At 45.9% G+C, this 27,272-nt stretch overlaps 1 protein-coding gene across 1 annotated transcript in view; it reads left to right on the top strand.

Moving 5' to 3' along the window:
* The first annotated feature begins 12,244 nt into the window (after positions 1–12,244).
* The window catches only part of cilp2 (cartilage intermediate layer protein 2), a 31,168-nt gene continuing 16,140 nt past the window's right edge, over positions 12,245–27,272 (top strand). The window contains exons 1-7 of the mRNA XM_072243919.1: positions 12,245–12,467; positions 15,641–15,733; positions 21,284–21,553; positions 22,240–22,422; positions 24,675–24,833; positions 25,773–26,087; positions 26,827–26,935. Of these exons, the coding sequence (XP_072100020.1) occupies positions 12,401–12,467; positions 15,641–15,733; positions 21,284–21,553; positions 22,240–22,422; positions 24,675–24,833; positions 25,773–26,087; positions 26,827–26,935 (1,196 nt within the window). The 5' untranslated portion in view covers positions 12,245–12,400. The remainder of the gene's footprint in view (positions 12,468–15,640; positions 15,734–21,283; positions 21,554–22,239; positions 22,423–24,674; positions 24,834–25,772; positions 26,088–26,826; positions 26,936–27,272) is intronic.

Below are 27,272 nucleotides of genomic sequence, written 5' to 3'. Positions count from 1 at the left end.
AAAATGCTGGAGGAACTCAGAAGACTTCAGAACAAGAAATCTTCTCATCTTTTTTTTCCATTCTTGTTGAAGGGTCTCAGCCCAAAGCGTTGACTGTTTAGTCTTTTCCACAGATGCTGCCTGGCCTGCTGAGTTCCTTCAGCATTTTGTATGTGTTACATTAAAAAAAAAGTCTATTTTAATGCAAAGTTGTCAAAGTCTCCACGGTGTTGCTAAACTGTAGTGGTTAGGATTATGACAGTTGCTTCAAGAACTGGACGGCTGAAGGGAAGCAGCTGTTCATGATCCGGGTTGTGTGGGACCTTAGGGTTCTGTACCTCCTGCCCCACGGTAGCTGCAAAAGATGGCGTGGCCCAGATGGTGGGGATTCTTGATGGTAGACGTTGCTGCCTTGAGGTGGCAGGGTTAATTGGTCATTGCAAATTGTCCTGTGATTAAGCTAGAGTTAAATAGGTGGGTTGCTGGGTGTCATGGCTTCTTGAGCCAAAAGGGCCTGTTCCACGCTCTAAGTGAGTGAGGGAATGGATGCTTGCTTGCTTGCATGCAACCCCAGCCTCTTCAAGCATTCTTCGTACCCAAACATCTCCAGTGAAAACAATATAAACAAGAGAAAATCTGCAGATGATGGAAATCAAAGAAATGCAGACAAAATGCTGGAGGAACTCAGCAGGCCAGGCAGCATCTATGCAAAAGAGTACAGTCAACGTTTCGGTCCGACACCCTTTGTCAGGACCTCATCCTTGTATATCTCCTGCAGCCTCTCCAGTGCTATTGCCACCTTTCATTGCTGTGGGGGCTAGAATTACACACAGTATCCAATTTTTAGCCTAACAAATGATAACACAGTTTCAGCATGTCTTCCCTACTGGGAGCCTGGCTACCTGGTGTGAGACCATCAGTACCTGTCTACATGGTTGGGTTTAGGTCAGATCAGTTGTACATTTGGGTTAAACACTCTAGCCAAGCTGGGCTGTTCTCTTTGGTATCACTCAGTACATTCTCTGCAGTTAATCTTAAGGACCTTTGATTAGGCTGGGATTATCCTGGTTTTAAAAAACATGCTGAGCAGAGCAATCGATTATTGTGTACAATGAATAAAAGGCCTGAACAGATTAGATATGGCAAAGTTATTTCCCGTGGTAGGGGAGTCTAGGACAAGAGGGCATGACTTCAGAATTGAAGGACGCCCATTTAGAACAGAGATGCGGAGAAATTACTTTAGTCAGAGGGTGGTAAATTTGTGGAATTTGTTGCTACGAGCAGCTGTGGAGGCCAAGTCATTGGGCGTATTTAAGGCAGAGATAAATAGGTTCTTGATTAGCCAGGGCATCAAAGGGTATGGCGAGAAGGCAGGGGAGTGGGGATGACTGGAAGAATTGGATCAGCCCATGACTGAATGGCGGAACAGACTCAATGGACCAAATGGCCTACTTCTGCTCCCATATCTTATAATAGGAAAGACTGGTTTGAATTGGCCATGTGGCTGTTTAGGTTCAGATTGGCCAGGTCTGAACTGGTTGTGTTTGGAGTGGGTTGGAATTGGGTCCTGTTTTAACTTTATACCTGAGCATGTCACTCTATTCTGCACTCTTCTGGCTCAGCTGATAAAGAAAAGTACCCCATATGCATTCTTAACCACCTTATCTAACTTTCCAATTACCGACAGGGATCTAGGACCTTGCAGTACGAAACAGCACTTTCCCTCTGCGGTGTCAGTACCCCATCACAATGATTTCCTTTGGCTTGTTTTTCCTCAATAGTGCTTTGCCTCAAACCTCTCCAACTTGAATTCCTCTCAAAACCACTTGACTGGTCTGTTAATAACTTCCTTCAGACTACATTAAGCAATTATATATAATCAATAATATCATTAACATCAACAGCAATCTGTGCAAGTATCTATTGATCAGATAATAGGGCATTCCACTTATTATATTCAACTAATTAACACAGGAAATGATGTGAGTGTTCAGAATGGTGTAATCAATTGGACTAGATGGTTCAGTTGGCTGGTCTCATTCAGGACGGGAAGCAGAACCTTCTTGTTGGTTTTTGGTAACATTTTAGGATTACAAAGGGAAAGAGTCAAGATCCTCTCTCCCAACAACAAGAACTCCTGCAGGATGCCAGGTGGGTGATGCTCTCCCATGCCAAATAGCCCACATTTTCTTTGTGAGACGGGGCTACTAGACTGGGTATGTCAGGCTCTTCAGATGTGATTGTTCATTTAATGTTTCTGGAAACGTCTTGGCGAGACCACAACACCTGTAAAAACAAGTTGCAAGAACAGGACTATTCTGTACAAACCAAGTACCATTTAAGAATTATATATCCCACCCGAATCATATCTTAACCCTCAGTTCCTTAGGGAATAACATTAGCAATCTGCAGGTTGAAAGCATATCAAGGTATTCAGGGGGCAGGGGGAGGGGTTATATAAAGGATTACTGGGAAAGCATTACAACCTGGAATCTAATCGAGGGGCTGAGGAGTCATAAGACCATGAGATTAACACTCCAATGATTTAAACTATATCTCAGTTCACGGTTGCTCAGTCCAGAGTATCTTGTTAACTTTCTACACTATGTGATGTGACTTAGTAGGGCATTTGTACGCTCTGTTGTAATTTTACACTGACATCTGGCTGACAGTTTCCAGCAATGTTTCACCCTCCAACAAGCAGGGAGCAGTCTCGCTGTAATCTGATGCACCATATGTATGTAGGGGGTAGTTTTTTTCACCCCTGGGCCAGTGTTCGGATATGGGATTGAGGTTGATTTGATATGTGAAGGAATGCTGCAATGTCAGAGTGGCAACAGCGAGGGGGTATTGCCACCTTGTGGTGGTGGAGAGGCTTGTGAGTTTCTGAGGTCACGAGGGAGACGCCATCTGGAGTTTAGCTTCTTGCCACCTGGCTCCTGGTAGGACCACCATGGCGGTAAGGTCAGGGGGGAGGTTCCTGACAGAGAGCGAACCAACAAAGACAACAACAGTGGAGCCAGGGGAAAGCGATGCCACATCACAGTTGCAGTGAATGTAGATGAAGAGAGCAGCAGTGAAGGATCCCCAGTCATCTTCCACTCCTTGCCACTGGATCCTGCCCCCCTCCCCGCTCCCCACTGAACAAACAACACATACATTCTCCATGAAGAGAATCCACTCTAACATCCAGTGGTCTTCCGCAGAGATCTGTTCTGGGACCTCTGCTCTTTGTGGTCTTTATGAATGGCCTGGATGAGGAAGTAGAAGAGTGGGTTAGTAAGTTTGCTGATGACACAAAAGTTGGGGGTGTTGTGGGTAGTCTGGAGGATTGTCAGAGGTTATATCGATAGGATGCAGAACTGGACTGAGATGTGGCAGATGTACTTCAACCAAGATGAGTGTGATGTGTTTCATTTTGGTATGTCAAATTTGAAGGCAGAATATAATATAAATGGTATGACTCTTGGCAGTGTGCAGGATCTGAGAGATCTTGGGGCCTGTGTCCATAGGGCACTCAAAGCTGCTGTGCAGGGTTGACAGTGTTGTTAAGAAGGCGTATGGTGTGTTGGCATTCATCAACCATGGGATTGAGTTCAAGAGCCGAGAGGTAATGTTACAGCTATATAAGACCTTGGTCAGACCCCACTTGGAGTACTGTCTTCATTTCTGAAAGATGTAGATACTATAGGGAGGGTGCAGAGGAGACTTACAAGGATGTTGCCTGGTTTGGAGAGCATGCCTTATGAGAATAGATTGAGTGAACTCGGCCTTTTGTCCTTGGAGCCAAGGAGGATGAGAGGTGACCTGATAAAGGTGTTTCAGATGATGATCGTGTAGATAGCCAGAGGCTTTTTCCCTGGACTGAAATGGCTAACATGAAGGGGCATAGTTTTAAAGTGCTTGGAAATAGTTTCAGGAGGGTATTGTCAGGGATAAATTTTTCACACAGAGAGTGGTGGGTGCGTGGAATGGGCTGCCAGCGAAGGTCAATGAGGCGGATACAACAGGGTCTTTTAAGGAACTCTTAGATAGGTACATGGAGCTTAGAAAAATAGAGGGCTATATGGTAGGGAAATTCTAGAGCAGGTTACATGGTCAGCACAACATTGTGGGCCAAAGGGCCTGTAATGTGCTGTAGATTTCTATGTTTCTATTAAGTCTTGTGTCGACCAGTAAGTGGCAAAAAGAGCAGGAGTGTGAGGTCTGGATGAGCCCAGGTTCCACAATGGTGGATTTACAAAGAACAATTGAAGGAGGAGAAGGGTAATCACCAGAAATATGTGGATCCCGGATTGAATGCTACAGTCACCCGAACATCCACCAACAGGCAAAACCTCGGGAGAACATCGTTCTCCATTTGAATGATTGCAATGTACTGAAGTGAGGCTGTAGTACATGGTCAGGGAGGTAATTCAGAGGGACTGCCTCGCTGTCGGAAGGAAAAATCTGATTGAATGGGACAATGCTGCACAGTTGGTAAGAGATACTAAGGGATACTGCAGGATCAGAGGGGCATTCAAAGGAGTGCTGTATGTTGGGAGAGAGACTCCAATGACTGTACTGGTGGAGTGCAGCTACATCAGTGCGATGCCACACAACGTCTCTGCCAGGCTGGACTGCAGGAGTACTGTACTGTTGAGGGAAAGCTGCACTATGGAGGGCTCACACTGACAGAGCACTGAGCTTTCAGAAGGAGAGCCACACTGTCAGAGAGGGAGCACTGAGGGAGCTCCACGCTGTCAGAGAGGGAGTACTGAAGGAGCTCCACACTGTCAGTAAGGGAGCTCCACACTGCAGAGAGGGAGTACTGAGGGAGCTCCACATTGTCAGAGAGGGAGTACTGAGACAGCTCCACATTGTCAGAGAGGGAGTACTGAGGGAGCTCCACACTGTCAGTGAGGGAGCTCCACACTGTAGAGAGGGAGTATTGAGGGAGCTCCACACTGTCAGAGAGGGAGCACTGAGGGAGCTCCACGCTGTCAGAGAGGGAGTACTGAGGGAGCTCCACACTGTCAGAGAGGGAGTACTGAGGGAGCTCCACACTGTTAAAGAGGGAGTATTGAGGGAGCTCCACACTGTCAGTAAGGGAGCTCCACACTGTCAGAGAGGGAGCACTGATGGAGCTCCACACTGTCAGAGAGGGAGTACTGAGGGAGCACCACACTGTCAGAGAGGGGGTACTGAGGGAGCTCCACACTGTCAGAGAGATAGTACTGAGGAAGCTCCACACTGTCAGAGAGGGAGTACTGAGGGAGCTCCACACTGTCAGAGAGGGAGTACTGAGGGAGATCCACGCTGTCAGAGAGGGAGTACTGAGGGAGTACCACCCTGTCAGAGAGGGAGTACTGAGGGAGCTCCACGCTGTCAGAGAGGGAGTACTGAGCTCCACACTGTTAGAGTGGCAGTACTGAGGGAGCTCCACACTGTCAGAGAGGGAGCTCCACACTGTCAGAGAGGGAGTACTGAGGGAGCTCCACACTGTCAGAGAGGGAGTACTGAGGGAGCTCCACACTGTTAGAGAGGGAGTATTGAGGGAGCTCCACACTGTCAGAGAGGGAGTACTGAGGGAGCTCCACACTGTCAGAGAGGGAGTACTGAGGGAGATCCACATTGTCAGAGAGGGAGTACTGAGGGAGCAACACTGTTAGAGAGGGAGTACTGAGGGAGCTCCACACTGTCAGAGAGGGAGTACTGAGGGAGCTCCACACTGTCAGAGAGGGAATACTGAGGGAGCTCCACTCTGTCAGAGAGGGAGTGCTGAGGGAGCTCCACACTGTCAGTACTGAGGGAGCTCCACACTGTCAGAGAGGGAGTACTGAGGGAGCAACACTGTTAGAGAGGGAGTACTGAGGGAGCACCACACTGTCAGAGAGGGAGTATTGAGGGAGCTCCACACTCTCAGAGAGGGAACACTGAGGGAGCTCCACACTGTCAGAGAGGGAACACTGAGGGAGCTCCACACTGTCAGAGAGGGAGTACCGAGGGAGCTCCACACTATCAGAGAGGGAGTACTGAGGGAGCTCCACTCTGTCAGAGAGGGAGTGCTGAGGGAGCTCCACACTGTCAGTACTGAGGGAGCTCCACACTGTCAGAGAGGGAGTACTGAGGGAGCAACACTGTTAGAGAGGGAGTACTGAGGGAGCACCACACTGTCAGAGAGGGAGTATTGAGGGAGCTCCACACCGTCAGAGAGGGAGTGCTGAGGGAGCTCCACAATATCAGAGAGGGAGTACTGAGGGAGCTCCACATTGTCAGAGGGGTGTTACTAAGGGTCCGTCAGAGGGGCTACTGAAGGAGCCTCACATCAGAGTTTAGAAGAGAGTGCAATTAAGTAGAGCTTTGCAAAGACCCAGAACAGGAACACACGACTGAATGGTCTCCATCTGGTCATATAATTCAGTGGCTTTGATCTGAATAATATTCACCATAGACTTCAGATCAGACAGTGGAAACCCTCCAGCACAGCACATATAGACTGCTAAAAAATTCCAAGCTCCCAAATCACTTCCCATCTTGCACGTTATATCGAAATCCTCATGATCACAGCATTAAAATTCCAAACCTCCAAATCACTTCCCATTTGCACAGAATTTCAGAGCCAGAAAGAACATGTAAACTTCATGTTTGTGTCCAAGAAATAAAAATATCAGAGTACACAGGGAATGAGGTTATTGGAGTCCATCTGCTCATGTAATTATCCTTAACTCTTTCACTCTGACAGCTTCCTTAAATAAAATTGCTCTCTCCTCCTTTTCTCCTATTGATCTACCAGCTGTATTATCTGCACATGTTTAAAGATTGGTTTTTCTTCAGTGACTTAGTGGCCACTTTATTAGGTACTCCCTGGATCTAATCGGGTGGCCACAGGGTGCATGTTTGTGGTCTTCTGCTCCTGTAACCCCTCCACTTCAGGGTTTGACGTGTTGTGTGTTTCGAGCTGCTCTTCTGCACACCACTGTTGTAACGCATGGTTATCTGTGTTACTGTCACCTTCCTGTCAGCCTGAACCAGTCTGGCCATTCTCCTCTGACCTCTCTCAGTAACAAGGCGTTTACACCCACGGAACTTGGTTTTTCTTGTTTATCTCACCAATCTCTGTAAACTCTAGAGACTGTTCTATATGAAAGTCCCAGGAGGACGGCAGTTTCTGATATACTCAAACCACCCCATCTGGCACCAACAATCATTTGATGGCCAGAATCACTAAGATCACATATTTTTCTTTCCCCAACTGATGTTTGGTCTGAACAACAACTGAACCTCCTGACCATGTCTGCATGCTTTTATGCATTGAGTTGCTGCCATGTGATTGGCTGATCAGATTTTTGCATGAACAAGAACAAGTATAGGTGTACCTAATAAAGTGGCCACTGATTGTATCTTTACTCTGCTCTGCTGTTAGAGGATTCAAAACTGGTAGTTATTTACTTATTTTTTAATGAGATACAGTGTGGAATGGGCCCCCCCAGCCCTTCAAGCCACACCACCCAGCAATCCCCGATTTAACCCTGGCCTAATCGCGGGACAATTTACAGTGACCAATTAACCTACTAGCTAGTATGTCTTTGGACTGTGGGAGAAGACTGGAGCACCTGGAGGAAACCCACATACTCACAGGGAGAACGTACAAACTCCTTAGAGACAACAGGGAGAAATGAACCCGGGTTGCTGGTGCTGTAAAGCGTTACGCTAACCATTACCCTACCATGGCATGTGTATGGAGGGAAGCCTACCCTTATTTGCCCCAGTGAAGAACCGTATATCCCTATAGGCATCTGCCAGGTATCAGGGTTAACTCATCAGCCGCTGAATAAAACATGCGTTGTGCCTTCCACCTGCCCTAGATTCGATCAGGTTAAAATCAAAGTGAGGTACTGAGACAGATAAGATTACGGCTTTGAGGAGTATGGTCTCCTTGGTGTCCTGGCCAACACTGTTCCCTCAGTCGAGACAGTCCCTCCCAGTGAGGCAGTCCTTCACACAAGTGAATCCATTGGGGCCATTTATTGCATCTGGTGCTCCTGGTGCAGGCTCCTCTATATCAATGAGACATGATACAGATTGGGGGATCGCTTTGTCAAGTACCTTCACTCCATCCTCTGTTAACAGCCAGGGCCAGCCATTTTAGTTTCACTTCCCATTCCTACGCTGATCTGTCTGTCCACAGCTGCCTCCGCCTCCTAGTTGAGGCTGGAGGCAGTTTAGAGAAGCACCTTATAGTCTGTCTGATGGTCTCCAACCTTATAGCATGAATATATATTTCTCCAGTTTCCATTAACCACTCCCTTCTATCCCTTTTTTGACCTTATCCCACTTGCCCATCACCTCATCTCTTTCCCCTCCCCTGTCTTTTCAATTTGCCTATCATGCACACTTTGCTCCTCCAGTTCTCTTTCTCTCCTATTCCCATTTATTCCATGGTCTGCTGTCTTCTCCTATAAGATTCCATCTTTGTCAGCCCTTTGTCACTTTCACCTATCACCTCCCAGCTTCTTACATCTTTTCCATTTCCCCCTCCCTAATCTGCCTGTCGCCTCCTCACCTGAATCAACCTATTACCTGTCAGCTCTTCCTCCACCCTCAACCCCCCCAACCTTTTTATTCTGGCTACCTCCCTTCTTTCTTTCCAGAAGTGAAGGGTCTTGACTGAAAACACTGCCTGCCCATTTCCCTCCACAGATGCTGCCTGACCCACTGCACTCCTCCAGACTTCCAGCATCCATAGTCTCTGCTTATCGGATTGCTACGTGTGGGATCATGCTCTGTACACCGTTACTGCAACTTACGAACACTTACATTGGGAGGTACCCGCAGCACCTTTTCCTTTCTGAGAAGGAGCGGCAGTACTTGCAGTGAACTAGCTGTGGGATGGAGATGATGTCTGGGGAGGAATCGTTAATCTCACCTCACCAGCAACAGTTCAAGCTCAAGTTTAATTATCATTCAACGAAAACAGTGCTTCTCCAGGGCCAAGGTGGAGAACACATTACCAACAGCACACAGCACAAATAGTGCATACGGTTACGAATTCAGGAAAACATGCAGTCACTAAAAGAGAAGGTAATACAGCCCAAGTCCCTGAGAGGCATGGCTGTCGATTGTCCTGGTTCAGTTTGTACTCCCAACACTGGAGGGCAGTATTGATTAAAGACTAGAGGACAGTAGAGAGTGAATATTGAAGGGCAGCACTGACAAGAGAGGGCCGCCCCTAACCCAGTACAAATTCCAACAGAGGCCCTCGCTTTCTCTCACACCGCCTCAGCTCTCTTCCCCTGGGAGGCTGCAACAGGCGATGCCTCAGCCTAGGCCTAGGTCTAGTCCTTGCCACAAATGAGGCAATGCAGTTCCCTCGCTGTCAGTCTTGCTAATGAACTAGTGAACCGGATTTGCAGTATATTATGTTAGCAATGTCCAACAGGGTCTTAACAAAAATGCCCAAGACACTCACTCACTCCATTAGTTCGATCATACACCGCCACAGTACAATGGTACACATCAATTCCAGGCAACAACGCAACAATAAGTTCAGCTCCATCACTATCGAGCAACTCACTGATGTGATAGTCCTGTAATACTTGATGTTCCCAGTGCCCAGCCGTGACTTGTAATCATAAAAAAGACACACAAGACAAACAAAGATGTCTTTGATTGGACCCGGAGTGACCGCTGTGTCCGAGCACGCTGCCATCTTACCAGGAGACCTGCCACCATTTTACTGGAAGACAGGTAAAGGGCAAGACAAACAAGGCAAAGTCCTGAGGCTGGTGATGAGAACATTCCACAGCTGCCCGCAAGTAGGAAAGACACACGATGGAATAGGTATATGACTGAATGGGTATATGGCAACAAAGGTATATAGCCAAATTGGTACATGGTCACTGAGGTTCACAGCCAACTGGGTGCTCAATAAGGTTCAAAAAGTTCAAAGTAAATTTATTATCAAAGTACATATATGTCACCACGTACAACCCTGAGATTCATTTTCTTGTGGGCATACTCAATAAATATGCAGAATAACAACCATAACGGAATCAACGAAAGACCGTTCAACTTGGGTGTTCAACCAGAGTGCAGAAGACAACAAAATTTGCAAATGCAAAAAGAAAAAATAATAATAAATAAATAAGCAATAAATATCAAGAACATGAAATGAAGAGTCCTTGAAAGTGAATGCATTGGTTGTGGGAATATCTCACTGATGGTGTAAGTGAAGTTGAGTGAAGGTATCCTCTTTGGTTCAAGAGCCTGATGGTTGTGAGGTAATAACTGTTCCTGAACCTGGTGGTGTGAGTCCTGAGGCTCCTGTACCTTCCTGATGGCAGCAGTGAGAAGCGTGTCCTGGGTGGTGGGGATCCCTGATGATGGATGCTGCTTTCCTGCAACAGTGTTTCATGTAGATGTGCTCAGTAGTGGGGAGAGCTTTACCTGTGAGGTACTGGGCCATATCCACTACTTTTTGTAGGATTTTCTGTTCAAGAGCATTGGTGTTTTCATACCAGGCTGTGATGCGGCCAGTCAATATACTCTCCACTACACGTCTATAGAAGTTTTTCAAAGTTTTAGATGCCATGCCAAATCTCTGCAAACTCCTAAGGATGCAGAGGTGCAGTCGTGGTTTCTTCGTAACTTTCACTTACGTGCTGGGTCCAGGAGAGGTCTTCCAAAATAATACCACCAAGGAATTTAAAGTTGTTGACCCTCTCCACCTCTGACACTCCAATGAGGACTGGCTCATGGACCTCTGGTTTCCCTCTCCTGAAGTCAATAACCAGCTCCTCGATCTTGCTGACATTGAGTAAGAGGTTTTTACTGTGGCACCACTCAGCCAGATTTTCAGTCTCCCTCCCTCCTCATCACCACCCTTTGATTTAGTCTATGACAGTGGTATCATCAGCAAACTTAAATATAGTATTGAAGCTGTGCTGGAGATCTACAAGGGGCGAGAAGTTCTCTGACGTGTAGGCATTGCTGCACTGGGGAAATTAGATTAGATTAGATTAGATCATGAGTACACTCAGTCCTCGTTTATTGTCATTTAGTAATGCATGCATTAAAAATGATATAATGTTCCTCCAGAAAGATATCACAGAAACACAGGACAAGCCAAGGCTAAAATTGACGAAACCACATAATTATAAGATATAGTTACAACAGTGCAAAGCTATACTGTAATTTGATAAAGAGCAGACCGTGGGCACTGTTAAAAAACAGTCTCAAGTCCTGATAGCCCCATCATCTCACACAGACGGTAGAAGGGAGAAACTCTCCCTGCCATGAACCTCCAAGCGCCACAAACTTGCCGATGCATTGGAAGCACCCGGTCGCAGCCGACTCTGAGTCCGTCCGAAAACTTTGAGACTCCGACCAGCCCTCTGACACCGAGCACCGAGCAACAAGCAAAGCCGGGGACTGGTTTGGAGCTGATAGGATATGGAGCCATAGTACCCACAAATGGAATTCAGGGACACAAAAATATTCCATTTATATTTGTTGAGAGATTACTATTACTCAGTGCACAGCAGTGAACTTCAGTTGGTACTGTTGGATCTTCCTTGCCCAACCGAGAGGGCACCCTGTTTAATGCCTCACTTGATAGACATCATTCCCTTGGTAACTCACTGGATTTGATGCTTGAGACTTCATAAGTATCTGTCCCAGAGGTTGTGTGAAGTGTACTAAAACGTACAGCTTCATTGCTAATAGTCTATGCACAGCCTAATGAATGAGGTCTTAGTGTCCAAGTGAGAGTGTCTCTTTCACATGAGGCATGCTCCAAGAGTGAGCCAACAAATGTGGAGGGTGAATTAGGTTACAGAAGCTGTCTCGAAGCTCTAAATCCCTCGAGCATTTCCCAACCTGAGTTTTAGGGCTATTTTTAAAAAAAAAAACCTGATCATCAGCAAGCACAGACTTTAGATGGATTCTTGGGCACAGCGGGACTTAAGCTGATTGTGAGATTCCTGCCAAGCTCTGGGAGTTATATTTGCAAACACTTGGCTCCTGCAGGTCAGGTGGGGAAGGAGCAGTCTTTTTTTTTAAGTCTTTATATTTGCAAAAGAGCGAAAGTGGGAATTCACTTAGTTTATTTTTCTTTCAAATCACGTCCTCACCCACTTCCCCCCACACCCCCTTCCTTACATCACCTATCACAGAAAGCTCAGGGTAAGGAATGTGGACTGCAACCTTAGACCAATCAAACGAGGTAGACCCAGTAACATATATAAGGGCCAGTGAGTCGTCACAACCCACAGTCTCTGCTCTCCACACAGAGTTCCACAGCCTCAGCACTGAATTACCTTCCACTGACCTACAGACCTGACAAGTACTCTACAAAGACTCCACTGTATTTTTATACTTAAATAAAACAACTTGAGGTCTTCCTAAGAGGCAGCAACTTCCACATTTAGTGGAGAAGGAGATGGAAGGATCAGCAGTCTGGATTTTCCTCATCTTTCTTGTCTTGCAACAGTACATTTCAGCTCAAGGTAAGATGCTGTTTAGTAGTATAAATATGAAAGGTCCCTATTTTCCTGAATATTGTTTTCAACTGAACTTTCCTTTATAGGAATCCAGAATAATATTTAACTAATTGTCTGGTGTTTTTGCAAATTTTTGAAAGAAAATTATTCAATTGACACTTGATTGTCAGATCTGAGCCTTCAACTGCTGTCCTGAGAGACAATGATTTCACTCACCTCTTCTACATCTTGTTCCCTTTATTATTTTTTTCCCAAATTATTCTTTCTTGAGGATGTACATTTCCCCCCGACCGTACTTAATTTTTGTGCGGACTTTTGAAAATCTGAGTTTATTAAATTTGTGGGTTTATGTGATGGCACGGACGCATTAACTTAATATCAGTTCTTGATTGGTGGATTATTTTCTGAGCCTGAAGGTCATTGGTTGAAACCATTCTGCAGATTTGAAGACATACTCCAGGTGAAATCTCCCAGGATTTCTCTCTCAGATGAACATAAGTGATCACAGTTTTCTATTCTGAGCAAGAGTGGGAGAGTTCTTTCTGGTGTCCTAAGCTCAAATCCTAGCCCTCAATTGACATTTCGGAAACAGATCATTTGGTTGTCATCACAGTGCTCGTTGTGGCATCTTGCTATGCATATTTGCTGAAATGATTTAAAATTGTAACAACACTTCAAAAGTATTCTGATGGCTTCCAGGCTTTTTGAGGTCTCTTTATCAGGGACTGAACACGACATGTGGAATTCAAGCTTTTGGTGCTAACATTGGTATCTTCTTTGACTAACAGTTTGGACAGTTGACACAAATTTGGGGTAAAATAGCTGAGGCAATTAAGTGGGGAACCCCCATATTCAGTGTATGAGCTGAGCCATGTTTAGCTGCTTTTAACATGATAAATAGCAGAATAATATATCAGCATCTGGGACAATCAGGACTGTGAGGAGACTCTGGCTGATGTGTGATGTAGCTATTGACTCCCAACGGGACGTGAGGCAAAATGAACAGTGCATTTGAGCATCTCTTGGATAGCCAACATAAGTCAATGTTTCCAGTTAGCTGAAGGAGATGGTGGGGTAAATTTTCTCAGATTTATGCCAAATAACAATTTCCACTCTCCTCCATTGCACACCTCTCCCTTCACTCAACCCTTCCAAGGCACCAGTCTTTCTCGCGCACTGAGGGCTAAACTAACAGTGTGGGTGACAGCATCATTTGCTCTGTCCAGGGCCCTGCAGAAGAAATGAACAGATGTGTAGGAATTGGACACTGACCTCTGACCCCCTTGCCTGAATGTGTCAAAATAGGGACTTTCCTGTACCTACAGAGGGAAAGAGGCTTGTCGTGTCTTGTAACTTCAAAGCATTCAACTAATTCAAAGTGAGACACGGGAGTCCAAAATGCAGGTCTAACTTCGAGTTTTCTTTTAGTGAGGTGCATGCATATCACGTGGTGGTCTGATGACATATGCATTTAACGCATTTTTATTTATAACCCGTAATTAATTACTTAAATGAACAAGAAAGCTTAACCAACAATATTAAATACACACCAAGCTTAACTGATGCATTATGAGCACCAAGTGATACAACCAGATAGATACTCTGTAGGATGATACAACCAAGGCAAAACTGGGGTGTGATATAGGAAACACTGATGTCAATTTGTGCATGGCAAGATCCCACAAGCAGTAATATTTAATGATCTAATCCCCTAAATCTATGATGTTAAAATAAAAACAATAAATCAAGCTGAATCGATGAGAAATCCTCCACTCTCCCAGTGAAGAATCAGTTTCTTGTATCCACCTGAGAGAGCACAAGGGTCTTGACCCATTTCATTTGAAAGACACAATTCCCCCTAGCTCAGTGCCTCCGCAGCATTGTTCCAAGAGCATTGCCCTGGATAATAGGCTCCTGTTGTGGACTTGAATAGAACTGTACCAAGCTTATGATACAGAAGGCCATCCAGCCCATCGTTCCAGAGGTGTTGGGGTTGAAACTGAGAGAACAGAGAAAGAAAGTTCATGTTTCATGAGACCCATGATCATCTTAGCTTATCCTTCCAACCTTCCCCAACATCACTCGTAATTGTACATCTCTACAGAAGTCTTCACTGCCTCAAGATGACCTACGTACATTGCAGACAATGGAATAGCTTTAAATCGGTTTAGAAAGGAATAGTTCATTTACTGAAAGCATTTCCAGAAACTATGCATTCAAAAAGAACGAGGTAATATTTATAAAGGGAAATCTGCAAGGTTGTGGGGAAAGTACAATGGACAGACTGAAGAGAAGAGACCTGGGCTGGGTGAGTTAGTGGTCCAAATAGTCTAACTGTTTAAATATTTCTTCATAATAAACAACCACGCTGCCTTTAATGTGCCGCTTCTCGTAAAATGATACCAAGGATGGCAGAAATTGCTGTTGTTCTATTTTCTCCCACTGTCCATGCTATTAAAAATTGTGACGGGAATAGTGCTGATTAGATACAGAGAAGAGGCTCCTCCATACAGCCTCAGCAAACACTCCCAGCACAGGGGCCAAATGGATTACACACACTGGAAAGCTCCCTTTTCATTGCCCCATTCAGGGCAGGGACAGCAAAAGTTAAACATGGAGGAAAGCTCCCTCTGAAGAAGGGACAGCACAGCATAGACATTAAGAAAAGCTCCCTCTGTTTTGTTTGGAAATGTACGTGTGTGAGTGTATTGCTATCTCCCAAAATTTAAAGCATCCTGTTTGAAACTTCGATCGATACATTCAAACAATTTCTTGCCTAATTGATGCAGAAAGATTTGGAAATCTACCTCCCTTCCTCTTCATTTCTGCTCCCAATATTTATTTTGGGTCTGATGTTGACGGTCAGGCGAGTGTTACTGTTAAGACAAGTTTTTTTCAAAACTATAACCACAAGAGATTCTGCCATACAGGAAATACAGAGCAATATACACAAAGTGCTGGAGGAACTCAGCAGGCCAGGTTTTTTTTATAGAGGAAATAAACGGTCGATGATTGTTTCATCAAGACACAAATATTTCCTGAATTTTTCTGATGAAGGATATGTTGGCTGTTTATTCCCTTCTACAGATGAATCCACCTGCTGAGTTGCTCGAGCATTTTACATGTTTTTTAAGATCTGTTCTTTTCAAATGGTTTGCTTCCATTCATCCTTTCCACAGCTGCCAAAGAGAGCCAGCCCAAACTCCAGAAATTGAAACAGAATCGGAGGAATCGGAAACTGAGTAACAACGAGGTACAGAAACTGCATTCAGGTAAACAGAACAATAATGTGAGAATAAAATACCGCAGATGCTGTAAATCTGAGACAAAACAGAAAACGCGGTGTCCCCTAGTCCTAGACTCTCCCATCAAAGGAAACATCCTCTCCATAGCCACCCTATCACACTATTCAATAGGTTTCAATGAGGTCACCCCCCATTTTTATTCGGCAAGGCCATTCTAATGAGCAGTTATCAGTATGGAACATGAAGTGGATGCTGGAATCTGGAACAAAAACCTCGTTGCTGGAGGAATTCAGGGAGTCCCATAACATCTGTGTAGAGAAATGAGCAGTCGGTGATTTAAGTTGAGCCCCTCTGTAATAAGTTCTTCAGGCCTGTGTGGGGCGCCAGAGAGCATTGGGCTCCATGGTTTTTAGAGCATCTGAACTGATTACTTGTCGTCTATCGACAGTCATTAATATTTAGAGTTCCTTGTGTTTTCCTTGAGCGACTTTGTAATACAGTCTCCTGGGTGCCTTATGTTTAAGCTTATTAAGTTTATTTTGATAGGCCCAAGGATTCAGTGTGACTTGCATTATTTAAGCGATTGCCTGATTAGTGCTAATCGCGGGGTCCTAGTTTTGAGAATGTTACTCCTTGCAGTGTTGCTTGGCTGAGCCACCAATGTTGTTTTGGAATTTTTATGAATAAGCCCTACTTGTAGTCTTTACATCAGAGTCTATGGGTTCTGATATTGTCAGCACGCACCATGACAGAAGGATCATGCCAAGTGATGGACCCAGTGGAGGCTGAACAGTGGCATTTTGACATCGATGGCTGGAGGAGAGTGTGTCTCCTACTCTCAGTGCATGTCCCGAGTCGATGTTCTGAGCCTATGTTCTGAACTTCTCTAGTCTACTTTCTAAGTTTCTCCAGTCTCTGTTCCAAGCCTTTCAATTCACGAATACCTGGGATCCCAGCTTCAGGGTCCTGTGACTCAGGTCTCCCTCTCGAGTTCCCCAGGTCTCTCTGGATCCTGAGTTTTCGGGTGTCCCTGGGCCGTCAGGTGACAGACATAGGAGGAGGGTCCTCTACTGCGTTCTTCAGGCCAGCACAGGGTGCTGGAGAGCATTGGGCTCTGAAGCTTTTAGAGCACCTGAATTGGTTAATTGTTGTTTAATGACAGCTACTGCCAGTTTAGAGTTCCTTGTGTTTTTCTTGAACCACTCACTCTGTACTGCGGTCTCCTGGTACCTTTTGTTTAGGCTTGTTCAGTTTGTTTTCATAGGCTCAGGGATTCTGTGTATTTAAGTGGATGCCTGATTAGGTCTAATCACGAGGTCCTAGTTTTGAGAATGCTGCATCTCGCGGTGTCCCTCGACCGAGCCATCGATGTTCTTCTGTAATTGTTATGAATAAACTCTCACTGCCGTCTTTACATCAGAGTCAGTCCTTGCTCTGCACCTGGGTTCCAATACAGCCAGCGCCTATCGTAACACCCTCATTCTGGACTGCAATCCAGTCCCTTCATCTTCACCTGCTGTTCAGATTGAGGGTCTCGTCCCGAAATGCCAACTGCCCATTTCCCTCCACGGGTGCTGTGTGAACCATGAGACCCTCCAGCAGTTTGGTTTTTGAACTTGAAATGTGAACTCTGTTTTTCTCTCTCCATGGGTGCTGCCTGACTGCTTGAGTTCAGCACTTCCTGCATTCTCTGTTTTGTTTTAGGTGATGAGATTGTTCATTAGGATTCTAACACGCTACTAAGTTTCAGTGGACAAAGGGGATGTGCGATAGCCTTGAATTCCATGCCTCAGGTACCTTAAACCCACAGCATGACTCCTCCCATAGTTTTGGTGCTCCTTCAGCCCTACTGCCCTTCCACAATACAGCATACCCTTGTCCCTGACCCTCGGAGGGAGAAGCACTCCCTCAATATTACTCATCCTCCACCAGCGACAGCGAGTGCCCTTCTAACAATGTGACATTCCCTTGGCCTTGCCCTTTGGGCTGTGCAGCATTTCCTTGGCTTTGCCCCCTTTGACAGTGTGGCTCTGCCCACTGTTCGTGCAGTGCTCCCTCGGACTAACTGCTGACCGTGCAACAATCCCTCAGCACTAACCCCGCCTGCAGAGCAGAGCTCACTTGGCACTGCCCCTCGGACAATACTGTGACCCTTGGCACTGCCCCTCGGACAATACTGTGACCCTTGGCACAGCCCCTCGGACAATACTGTGACCTTTGGCACAGCCCCTCTAAAAACACAGAGCTCCTGCTGCACTACCTCACCGGCACTGCCCCTCCAAAACTGCAGTGTGGACTATTTTTCCACGACTGCCCCTCTGAAACTCTAACCTTCCCTCTGCACTGCCCCTGGGACAGTACTGTGATCCTCGGCACTGCCCTTCTGACTGGGCCGAGTTCCTCCTGTGGTACACTCAGAGTGCTTGCTTGGGATGGTTTTTGTGCTCCCTGTCTCTCAGGTGGGCCTGGTCTCAGAGGCTGCTGACTCCGAGATGAGGCGACGGCTGGATGTAATGGTGCTGATCAGAGAACTGTGATCAATGACCAAAGCTCTCTGGGAAATCCAGTGGCAGTCCTGCAGCGTGAACAAGAAAACACAGTAGGCAGCCACACTGTGTGCCTGGGAGGCGGCCGTGATTGACAGCCCACCTAATGCAACCATTCGGTCAACCATCCGCAAGTAACCAGGTCACTGAGCATTCCCTTGTCACTGACTCATTTAAAGGAACAGCATGCCTTCGCGGCCAAGTAACCCCTTGAAAGAGCTTGATCAGCGATTGCCATATCTTCTGGTTTGATTTTAACCTTTTTGGGCTCTTTGTGGACTTTAGCTGGTCTCACCTGTCACTGTGCACATCCTCCATCTGATCCTTATCCAGCTAGGCCCATTACAACCCAATACTCTACCAGAACTGAGAAGTCCTAACTTCTTTCCTTCCCATCCTTTTTTCTTCCTTTCCAACATGATCCAAAGTCACATGGGGCTCTACAGCACTGAAAAAGGCTTTTTAGCCCATCTTGTCCATGCCAACCCTTCTGTCCATCTACGCTAAATTGGCCTGCATTCAGCCCATATTCTTCTAAGCCTTGCCAATTTAAGCGCCTGCTTAAATGTCTCATAAACAAGGTGACTGAATCTGACGCCACCACCTTCTCTAGCAGCAATTTCCAGATATCAACCACTGACTGTGTAATAAAAGAACTGTCTCCTCAATCCTCTGTAGTTTTTAATACCCCTATGATGGGTAGAAGATTCTATCTGTCATATCTATAATACTTACAATTTTATCTACATCTATACAATCATATCCTAGTCCCCCTTCTCTAGGGGGAGAACAATCCCACCCCATCCAATCTCCCTATGAATAATGTCCTCCAGTCCAGGCAATATGCTGGTGAATCTCTTCACTCTGTCCAGCATAACCAAATTTTTTTCAAAAGTGCGGCACCAGAACCGAAGACAATACTCCAAGCCCAACCAGTGCCATTCAGAGAAACTCTGGGAGGCTCCTTGGCCATCTTGTATCTTCACAACTCTTTGAATGAACTCTTCGATTAATTCCACTCCTCTAACGTTGCCTTTTGTCAAATGCATCAAGTATTTTACGTAATGTCCCACTTGTTTTGGCAGAGTTGGTGAAGGGGAGATGGGTGACCAAGGTACCCGTGAGAAAGAGGAGGAGAAAACAGGTTATTCGGTCCCTCAAACCTACTCTGACATTCAGTAAAATCATGGCTGATGGCTGACCCAATCTCCGGCACAACACTGATTTCCCATTCTCTTCCCATACCTCTCAAGTCCTTTCTAACTTTAATGTTTGCTAATAAGAGGGCACGGCAGTGTAATGGCTAGAGCAGTCACCTTACAGCACCAGCAATCACTGATAGGGGGGTTCAATTCCCACATCTGCCTGTGAGAGGTTTGTATGTTCTCCCTGTGACTGCATGGGTTTCCTCTGGGTGCTCCAGTTTCCTCCCACAGTCCAAAAGATGCACAGGTTAGAGTTCATGAGTTGTGGGCATGCTACACTGGTGCTGGAAACATGGCAATACTTGTGGGCTGCCCCAAGTACAATCGTCGGACTGTATTGGTCATTGTCGCAAAATATCACTGGATGTTTTGATGCATTGTGACAAATGAAGGTAATGTTTAAAATCTCTATTCTGGTTATATTCAGTGACTCCACCTTCCCTGCTTCCTGGGGTGGGGGTGTTCCAAAGAATTATAACCATGAGAAAAGAAATCTTCCAGTCACCGTCTTAAATGGTCAATTGCCTCATGTGGAAACACGCTCTCCTAGGAATCCCACTGTGGGAAACCTCCTCTTAGCAACAACTCTTTCTACCTTCTTTGAATCTCATATGTTTCAATAAGATCACCTTCTCAATCTTTCTCTATATGTTAATCTCAGCATTTTTTCTGCCGTGCCTCCGATGCAAGAATGCACTTCTTTAAATGTGAGCGGTGGTACACAGTTCTCAAATTGCAGTATCATCAGCACCCTGCAATGTTGCATTGAAACTTTCCTTCTTTAATACTACATGTCCCTTGAAGGAAAGACCAACGCTCCACAGCCTTCCTAAAGACTTGATGCATGTATTTGAATGTTAACTTTTGTGTCTCAGGTACCAGGATCTCTAAAACCCTTTGGCCACAATGTTTTGTTATCTCGCTCCATTTAAATGATAATCTGGTTTCTCATTTTTTAATTCCAAAGTGGATCTCATATTTTCCCATGCTACCTTCCAAATGCCAGTGATGTCACTCACATAACCTATCCATATCCCTGCGCAGACTCTTTTGTGTCCTCCTCACTATTTTTCTGCAAGTTTGTCTATGTGGCTCCTTCATCCAAATTATTAATACAGTTAATAATTTGTTGAGGCCCCAACACGAATTCCTGTGTCAGTCCTTCCAAACTTGGCCAATCTGAAAATAATCCATTTACTTCTGCTAGGCACTTCCCAATCCACATTGTTATAAGATTTTAAATGGGCAGAAAGGCAGAAGGGATAAGACATTGACTATTTCTCTTCATTCATGCTGCCTTACCTTTACATTTGGCAACCTTGCTGGCAACTCTACGTTTTTGACATTCCTGAAGACTTATATAATACCAGACACAAAGCAGCCTATTCCCTTGTATAAATCAACAAGTCATGCTGGAAAAACTCAACAGGTCAGGCAGCATCTGTGGATAGAAATGGACGGTTGACTAGATGTCCAAATGAAGGGTCTCAATCCGAAACGTCCACTGTGCATTTCCCTATACTAATGCTGCCCCCCCCTCAGGTTCTCCAGTATCATGTATGTTACTCCAAGTTCCAGCCTCTGCTCTCTCCTGTGTTTCCCTTGTCCAGATGTTTCCTAAACGTAATGAGACTCTTTGTCTCCTACCCTACCACCCGACAGAATGTTCCAGATCCAACCACCGGCAAAGTTCCCTCCTCAGACTCCCTATGTCTCCTACCCCTTGCCTTACACCTCTGCCCCGTAGTTTTAGACACCTCTGCCATCCGATAGGCGTAAGACAAGTTCAAGCTGTTTGTTTGATGTTCATGATTTGTTGCTCCCAGATGTGACGGAGTGGACCTCCTGGTTCAATATCGACCATCCCGGCGGGCATGGAGACTTCGAGCGGCTGGAAGCAATCCGCTTCTACTACCGGGAGCGCGTGTGCGCGCGGCCCACTTCCATCGAGGCGCGCACCACCGACTGGGTGAAGGCGGACCAAACCGGGGAGGTGGTTCATTACAGCCCCGACAAGGGCTTCTGGTGTGTGAACAAGGAGCAGCCACAGGGCAGGGTTTGCTCCAACTACCACATTCGATTCAAGTGCCCTCTAGGTAGGCTGTCTTTCTCTTTCTGACCCTGCTGTGGCCGGCTCTTGCTCTGCGGACCTCCTCTCCAGCTGTTTGCGAAGAGAGCCACGCCAGCCCCAGCCTGACAACACGCCCATCCACCCACTCCCACGCCAACCCCGCTGACACCCTCCACACCCCAAATCTCCACCACACTTTTCACAACCCCTCACCCCCACCCCACTCACATTCCCCAACCTCCCTCCCCTTTCCCCTCACCAGCGCCTCTCTGCTCCATTCTGCTTTCATCACTCCAAAGACCCTACCCCATTCCTCTCTCCCCAAACCCCACCTCCCCCACTCCCACTCTCTCTCAAACATTCCCTGCCCCTTCTCCTCCTCCAAGACTTTGTTTAAAACTTTTTTTTGGCATTTGCTAAAAACTTGTCGGGAGCATGAATATACTTTTCTGATAACCGCCCCCCCCCCCGAAGAATATTTTTACTATACTAAAAGGAGCCACACAAATGTAAATTAACAAACCACACACAAAATGCTGGAGGAACTCAGCAGGCCAGGCAGCATCTATGGAGGAGAGTAAACATTTTGGGCCGAGACCCCTCAGCAGGACTGATGTACATTGCTGTTTTGGGGCGGTAGCGTTGCACTAATGGAGCACATTGCGACGTGTGATCGTGGTCTAACTCACGCTCTCTCTGCTCCATCTGCAGTTCACACCCACTGGTCACACTGGTCAGAGTGGAGTCCCTGTGCGGCCACAGACTGTGGGGGACCAGGCGTCCAGGCCCGGCAGCGCACTTGTACGGACAACGTGCGTTTTCGGTATCTCACGCTTCCGAGGTGCCAGGGAAAAGCCATCCAGCATCGAGCGTGCAACATGCCCCCATGTCAAGGTGAGAGCAAACACACAAGAAAATAGGGGGTGGGGAGTGGGGAACTGCCCTGCCATTCAATATGATCACTGCTGCTCTGTACCAGATATCATTTCCTCTTTGCCAATTCCACATAGCCCTCAATTCCCTCATCTTTCAAAAAGTTACCCCTGGTCTCTCAAAATAACTGCTTTGATCTAGCTTCCACAACCCTCTGGGGTAGGAATTGTTACGATATGCACCCGATTGTGCCAGTTTTCAGAAATTAAATGTTCTGATTCTCTGGACTATGGACAGCTGGTGCAGCCCCTTTAAAGATTCGTTCCGCCCCGCTAATCAGCGGCCAGGATTTGACATCCAGATTTTAATATTTAAAAAGCACCTGAACTGAGGTTCGGGGCTCAATTGTCAGCTCAACTTTTTGAATGTCATCTCGTGTCTAGTTCGGAAACCTGTTCTCGTCTCAGTCTCGTACCGTGTCTCGGTTCGAGTCTCGGATACTCCAGCACTAGGCTCCTCACCATTCTCATCTAGGTCTCTCGTCACAGGAAATTCCAGAGATTCAAACAAAAACCGAAGTTTATCGTTTGGCATTTGTGGTTTATTTTTATTGTAAAACACTGAGATATGGTGAAAAATATTTGCTTTGCGTGGAATCTGGACAGATCATGCGGGGTTGTGAACAGGGAGTGGGCTACAGTGAGATAGACTGGATAAAGGGTGTGGGATACAGAGAGATATTCTGGATAAAGGGTGTGGGTTACAGTGAGATTTACTGGGTAAAGGGTGTGGGATACAGAGAGATAGACTGGATAAAGGGTGTGGATTACAGAGAGAAAGACTGGATAAAGGGTGTGGGATACAGAGAGATAGACTGGATAAAGGGTGTGGGATACAGAGAGATAGACTGGATAAAGGGTGTGGGACATAGAGAGATAGACTGGATAAAGGGTGTGGGATACAGAGAGATAGACTGGATAAAGGGTGTGGGTTACAGTGAGAGTTACTGGATAAAGGGAGTGGGTTACAGAGAGAGACTGGATAAAGGGTGTGGGATACAGAGAGATAGACTGGATAAACGGTGTGGGTTACAGTGAGATAGACTGGATAAAGGACATGGGTTACGGTGAGATTTACTGGATAAAGGGAGTGGGTTACAGAGACAGACTGGATAAAGGATGTGGGACTCAGTGAGATGGACTGGATACAGAGAGATAGACTGGATATAGGGAGTGGGATACAGTGAGAAAGACTGGAAGAACATGTGGGTCAAAGAGGTTGTGGGATGGGTGGTAGGGATCCTCAACAATGCTTTGTGTCCTTGATCTGCAATGCTCCGGGTAAATGTCACAAATTGGGGAGAGGGAGACCCAGTGATCTCCTTGGCAGTTTTTACTCTCCTCTGTAGGATCTTGCAGTCCAATGACTTGCATCCTCTGTACCACACAATGATGCGGGACACTCTCGATGCTGCTTCTGAAGAAAGTTATTGGAATGGGGTGGGGAGCCATGCCCACCTCAATCTCCTCAGAAATTATAGACACTGCTGTGCCTTCTTGACTAGTGAGGAGATGTTGTGGGTCCAGGTTAGATCATCTGTTAACTGCATACGAAGGAATTTTGTGCTCTCCACTCCCTCCATAGTAGATCCATCGATGTGCAATGGAGAGTGGTTGAACCGTGCCTTCCTGAAGTTCACAATAATCTCATTTGTCTTGTCCACGTTGAGACTCAGATCGCACTGTTTGACAAACCTCTCTACCTCCTCTCTTTCGCACCCTCCATGCCCTGACATTCCCTGATCAGACCTCTTTTCCTGGCTTTATCTTTCTCCCTTTGAGATAGATCTTAAAACCTACAACTTTGACAAAGCTCTGGCCACTTGTCCCAAAGTGTGACTTGGTTCCAAACAACACACATCAAAGTTGCTGGTGAACGCAGCAGGCCAGGCAGCATCTGTAGGAAGAGGTGCAGTCCACGTTTCAGGCCGAGACCCTTCGTCAGGACTTGGTTCCAAATATGGTTCCAAACCTTATCTGTCAGTGATTCACTAAAGGGCCTTGAGTTATTTCACCAAGGCATAGACGCTACGTAAGTATCAGGTGACAGAGTACTGTTTTTCTTGAATGAGAAGTGTCCTTCTAGATTGATGCTATGTCATATTCCAAATCACCTTAATCCACCAAGGAGGAAGGATACCAGATTGGGATATTTGTAGCTACCCCTGCTCTATGAACTTACGAATTCCATTTCTCCTCTGTCTGATTTTCAAGAGGCCCTTTGGAAGGAATGGGGACCTTGGACTGCGTGTTCGGTCACCTGTGGCAGCGGCCATACCCTACGCCACCGAAATTGTGTCCAGACCTCAGACGGGCAGACTTGTGTTGGTCGAGCAATTGAAGTTAAAAAATGCGTTGAATCGCCTTGCTCAGGTACGGATGCATGTCAGATGAGGTGGAGAACGTGGTGGGCTGGGTCTCTTGATCCACGCAAAGGGAGATTCTTGCACTTACTCTACTGGCTCTCTGAGGGCAATCGGGGGGAGGGTGGGGGTTCAGTCCATCACAGGGTAACTGCTCCCATGTTGAGTGACAGAAGGGCTCAGAGAAGTCCAAAAATTGTCAAAAGCACATAACTCAGTCATTGTAAATCGGAAATAAAAGCAGAAATTGGTTATCAGGTTTGTGTCCCTTTCCACAGATGCTGCTTGACTCACTGAGTATTTCCCATGCTTTCTCTTTTTTCTTAAAACTTAAAGACACATAGCAAGACCTGTACTCTCCACTGGTTTCGTCTTCATAAAACCTAGAAACTTCTAGAAAAAAAATTGTCTGCAGGGGATTTCTGACAGAAATAGCTGAACGGCGTAAATTCTGCTTTATGTCTTCTGGTCTTATGGAAGTTAAAGGGGCCAGTTGAAACTTTTATTGAGCTGGGGGGATTAGTGCATTTCAAGTGAACAGTGAATGGTGGATCTGTGGTCACAGTAGATGGGACGTCTACAGTGAGGACATATGATCACTCCACAAATGGAGTGTACCTTTATTCTGTAGTCTTTCCATGTTTATTTAGTAGTCAGTGCATTGTCTTTCTGCAGTTGGTTTTCAGTTGCTCCATGCTCCCTCTGCCATCTCTGTGGGGTTAGAATGCAGCTTGCCCCTGCGGGCCCTGTCTTCACTGCATCCGTTTTGAAGAATTTTAATGTGCTTTTAATAGTTGTTTTTGGGCAGGTCACAGATTGCCCCCAGGGCTGGTGGATCTGCTCTTTGGTGACTGTAGAACAGGTATACGGGTGGAAGATAAGGTGAACTATCAGGTTTTATCAACCCTAATGTATAATAAAAGCAAATGACGAGATTGTCTTCCTGCAGGTTGTCACCTGGTGTGCACGATGGGCCGGGTGAATGAAGACTGCAACAGTTGCATCTGTGACCAGCATATCCTACTAGGGACAGTCCATTCTACTGATGGGTCACCTCTCATTGGCAGCAGGATAGCCATGCCGGACCAACCCCCGGTGACATTAACGACAACCGATCAGACGGGTTCTTTCCGGATCCCTGGAGTGTGTGCCCACACCAGAAACGTCGTGCTAGTCGAGCACAAAAAGTTTGCCCCTTCAGTATTCCAAGCTGTTCAGAACAGTACAGATATTTCGGTGATCAAGGCAATTCTTACGCGAGTGGGTCAGTAACCATCTCATACATTGTACTCATTGATGCAAAGTAACCCCTTTCAGTAACATCGCTGGTAACTCTTCCTTTCTAAACGTAGGAACCAATGGTCTGTGAGACACAGCAGCAAGCGGCCATGATAGTTCAGCTCTTGGAATCATTCAGTTAATCTGTCTCTCACCTCCAGTCAGCCAGCATTACTCCATTTCCCTTCATAACTTCACAAAACAATAATCTGTCCAGCTTGGGTGATGGCAGTTGAAGGAAACAGATTTGAACAACACTTTGTGTGTACCAAAGTACAGTAAAGTCCCTGAATAATTGTATCTTATTCAGCCCACTGTAAAATGTTCAAGATTTTAATTGGAAAACATCCTACAGAGACCTGGAAAGGAGCTAGAGATAGAGAATGACTTTCATTTAGTGCCATTGTGATCTGCGTGGTGCAAATAGGACTTGCTAAAGAGAAATTAGATAAATACTTAAAGGAAAAAATCTGCAAGGTAATTGAGAATGAGGATAATTGGAGGCTGGTGTAGACACATGGAGCCAGATAGCTTCATTTATGACTCTGCTTCTGCAGAATCCAGGTCCAGAGATGTGGATCAAATATGTAAAACTGTGTTTAGAGTTTATGTTTAAATAATCAACCTTGAATTCTGCTCTTGAAATGCCATATGACTATCTTAGTTTTGGATGTGATTCCTCTAAGTTCTGATTGCTTTTCACTGTCTCTCTCTCATGCCAACAGAAAGCCCTTACATAGTGAAACATCCAGAGAGTAAAGTGCGATTTCAAGGTCAGCGGGTGACCTTCTGTTGCAAAGCCACAGGAGCTCCAAAACCACTCAAATATTTCTGGTGAGATTTTAAGATTTCATTCCTTTAGGTACCTGGCTGGGGTGGGTGTTCACCAATGTAGGATTTGATTTGAGACAAAGTAGTCTTTGACTGGATTTCAATCTGCATTTGACAATTCTTTTTCTTTTACACTTGTGGTTGCATTGTATAGCATCTCGAATATAGCAATGTACCTGTCATTCCAATAGAACTCCTACACCATTAGACCACAGACATGGGAGCTGAATTAGATGTAGGATGAATTCAGACAAGGACAGCATGAACATGGGATTATCAACATCTGCAGGTTGCCCTTCAGATCACATGCAACCCTGATTTAGAAATATATCGTCACTGG

This window comes from Mobula birostris, chromosome 26 (genome assembly GCF_030028105.1).
Source record: "Mobula birostris isolate sMobBir1 chromosome 26, sMobBir1.hap1, whole genome shotgun sequence".
Taxonomy (NCBI): domain Eukaryota; kingdom Metazoa; phylum Chordata; class Chondrichthyes; order Myliobatiformes; family Myliobatidae; genus Mobula; species Mobula birostris.
Note: the sequence above shows the minus strand (reverse complement) of the source record. Positions and strands in the feature narration are given on the sequence as shown.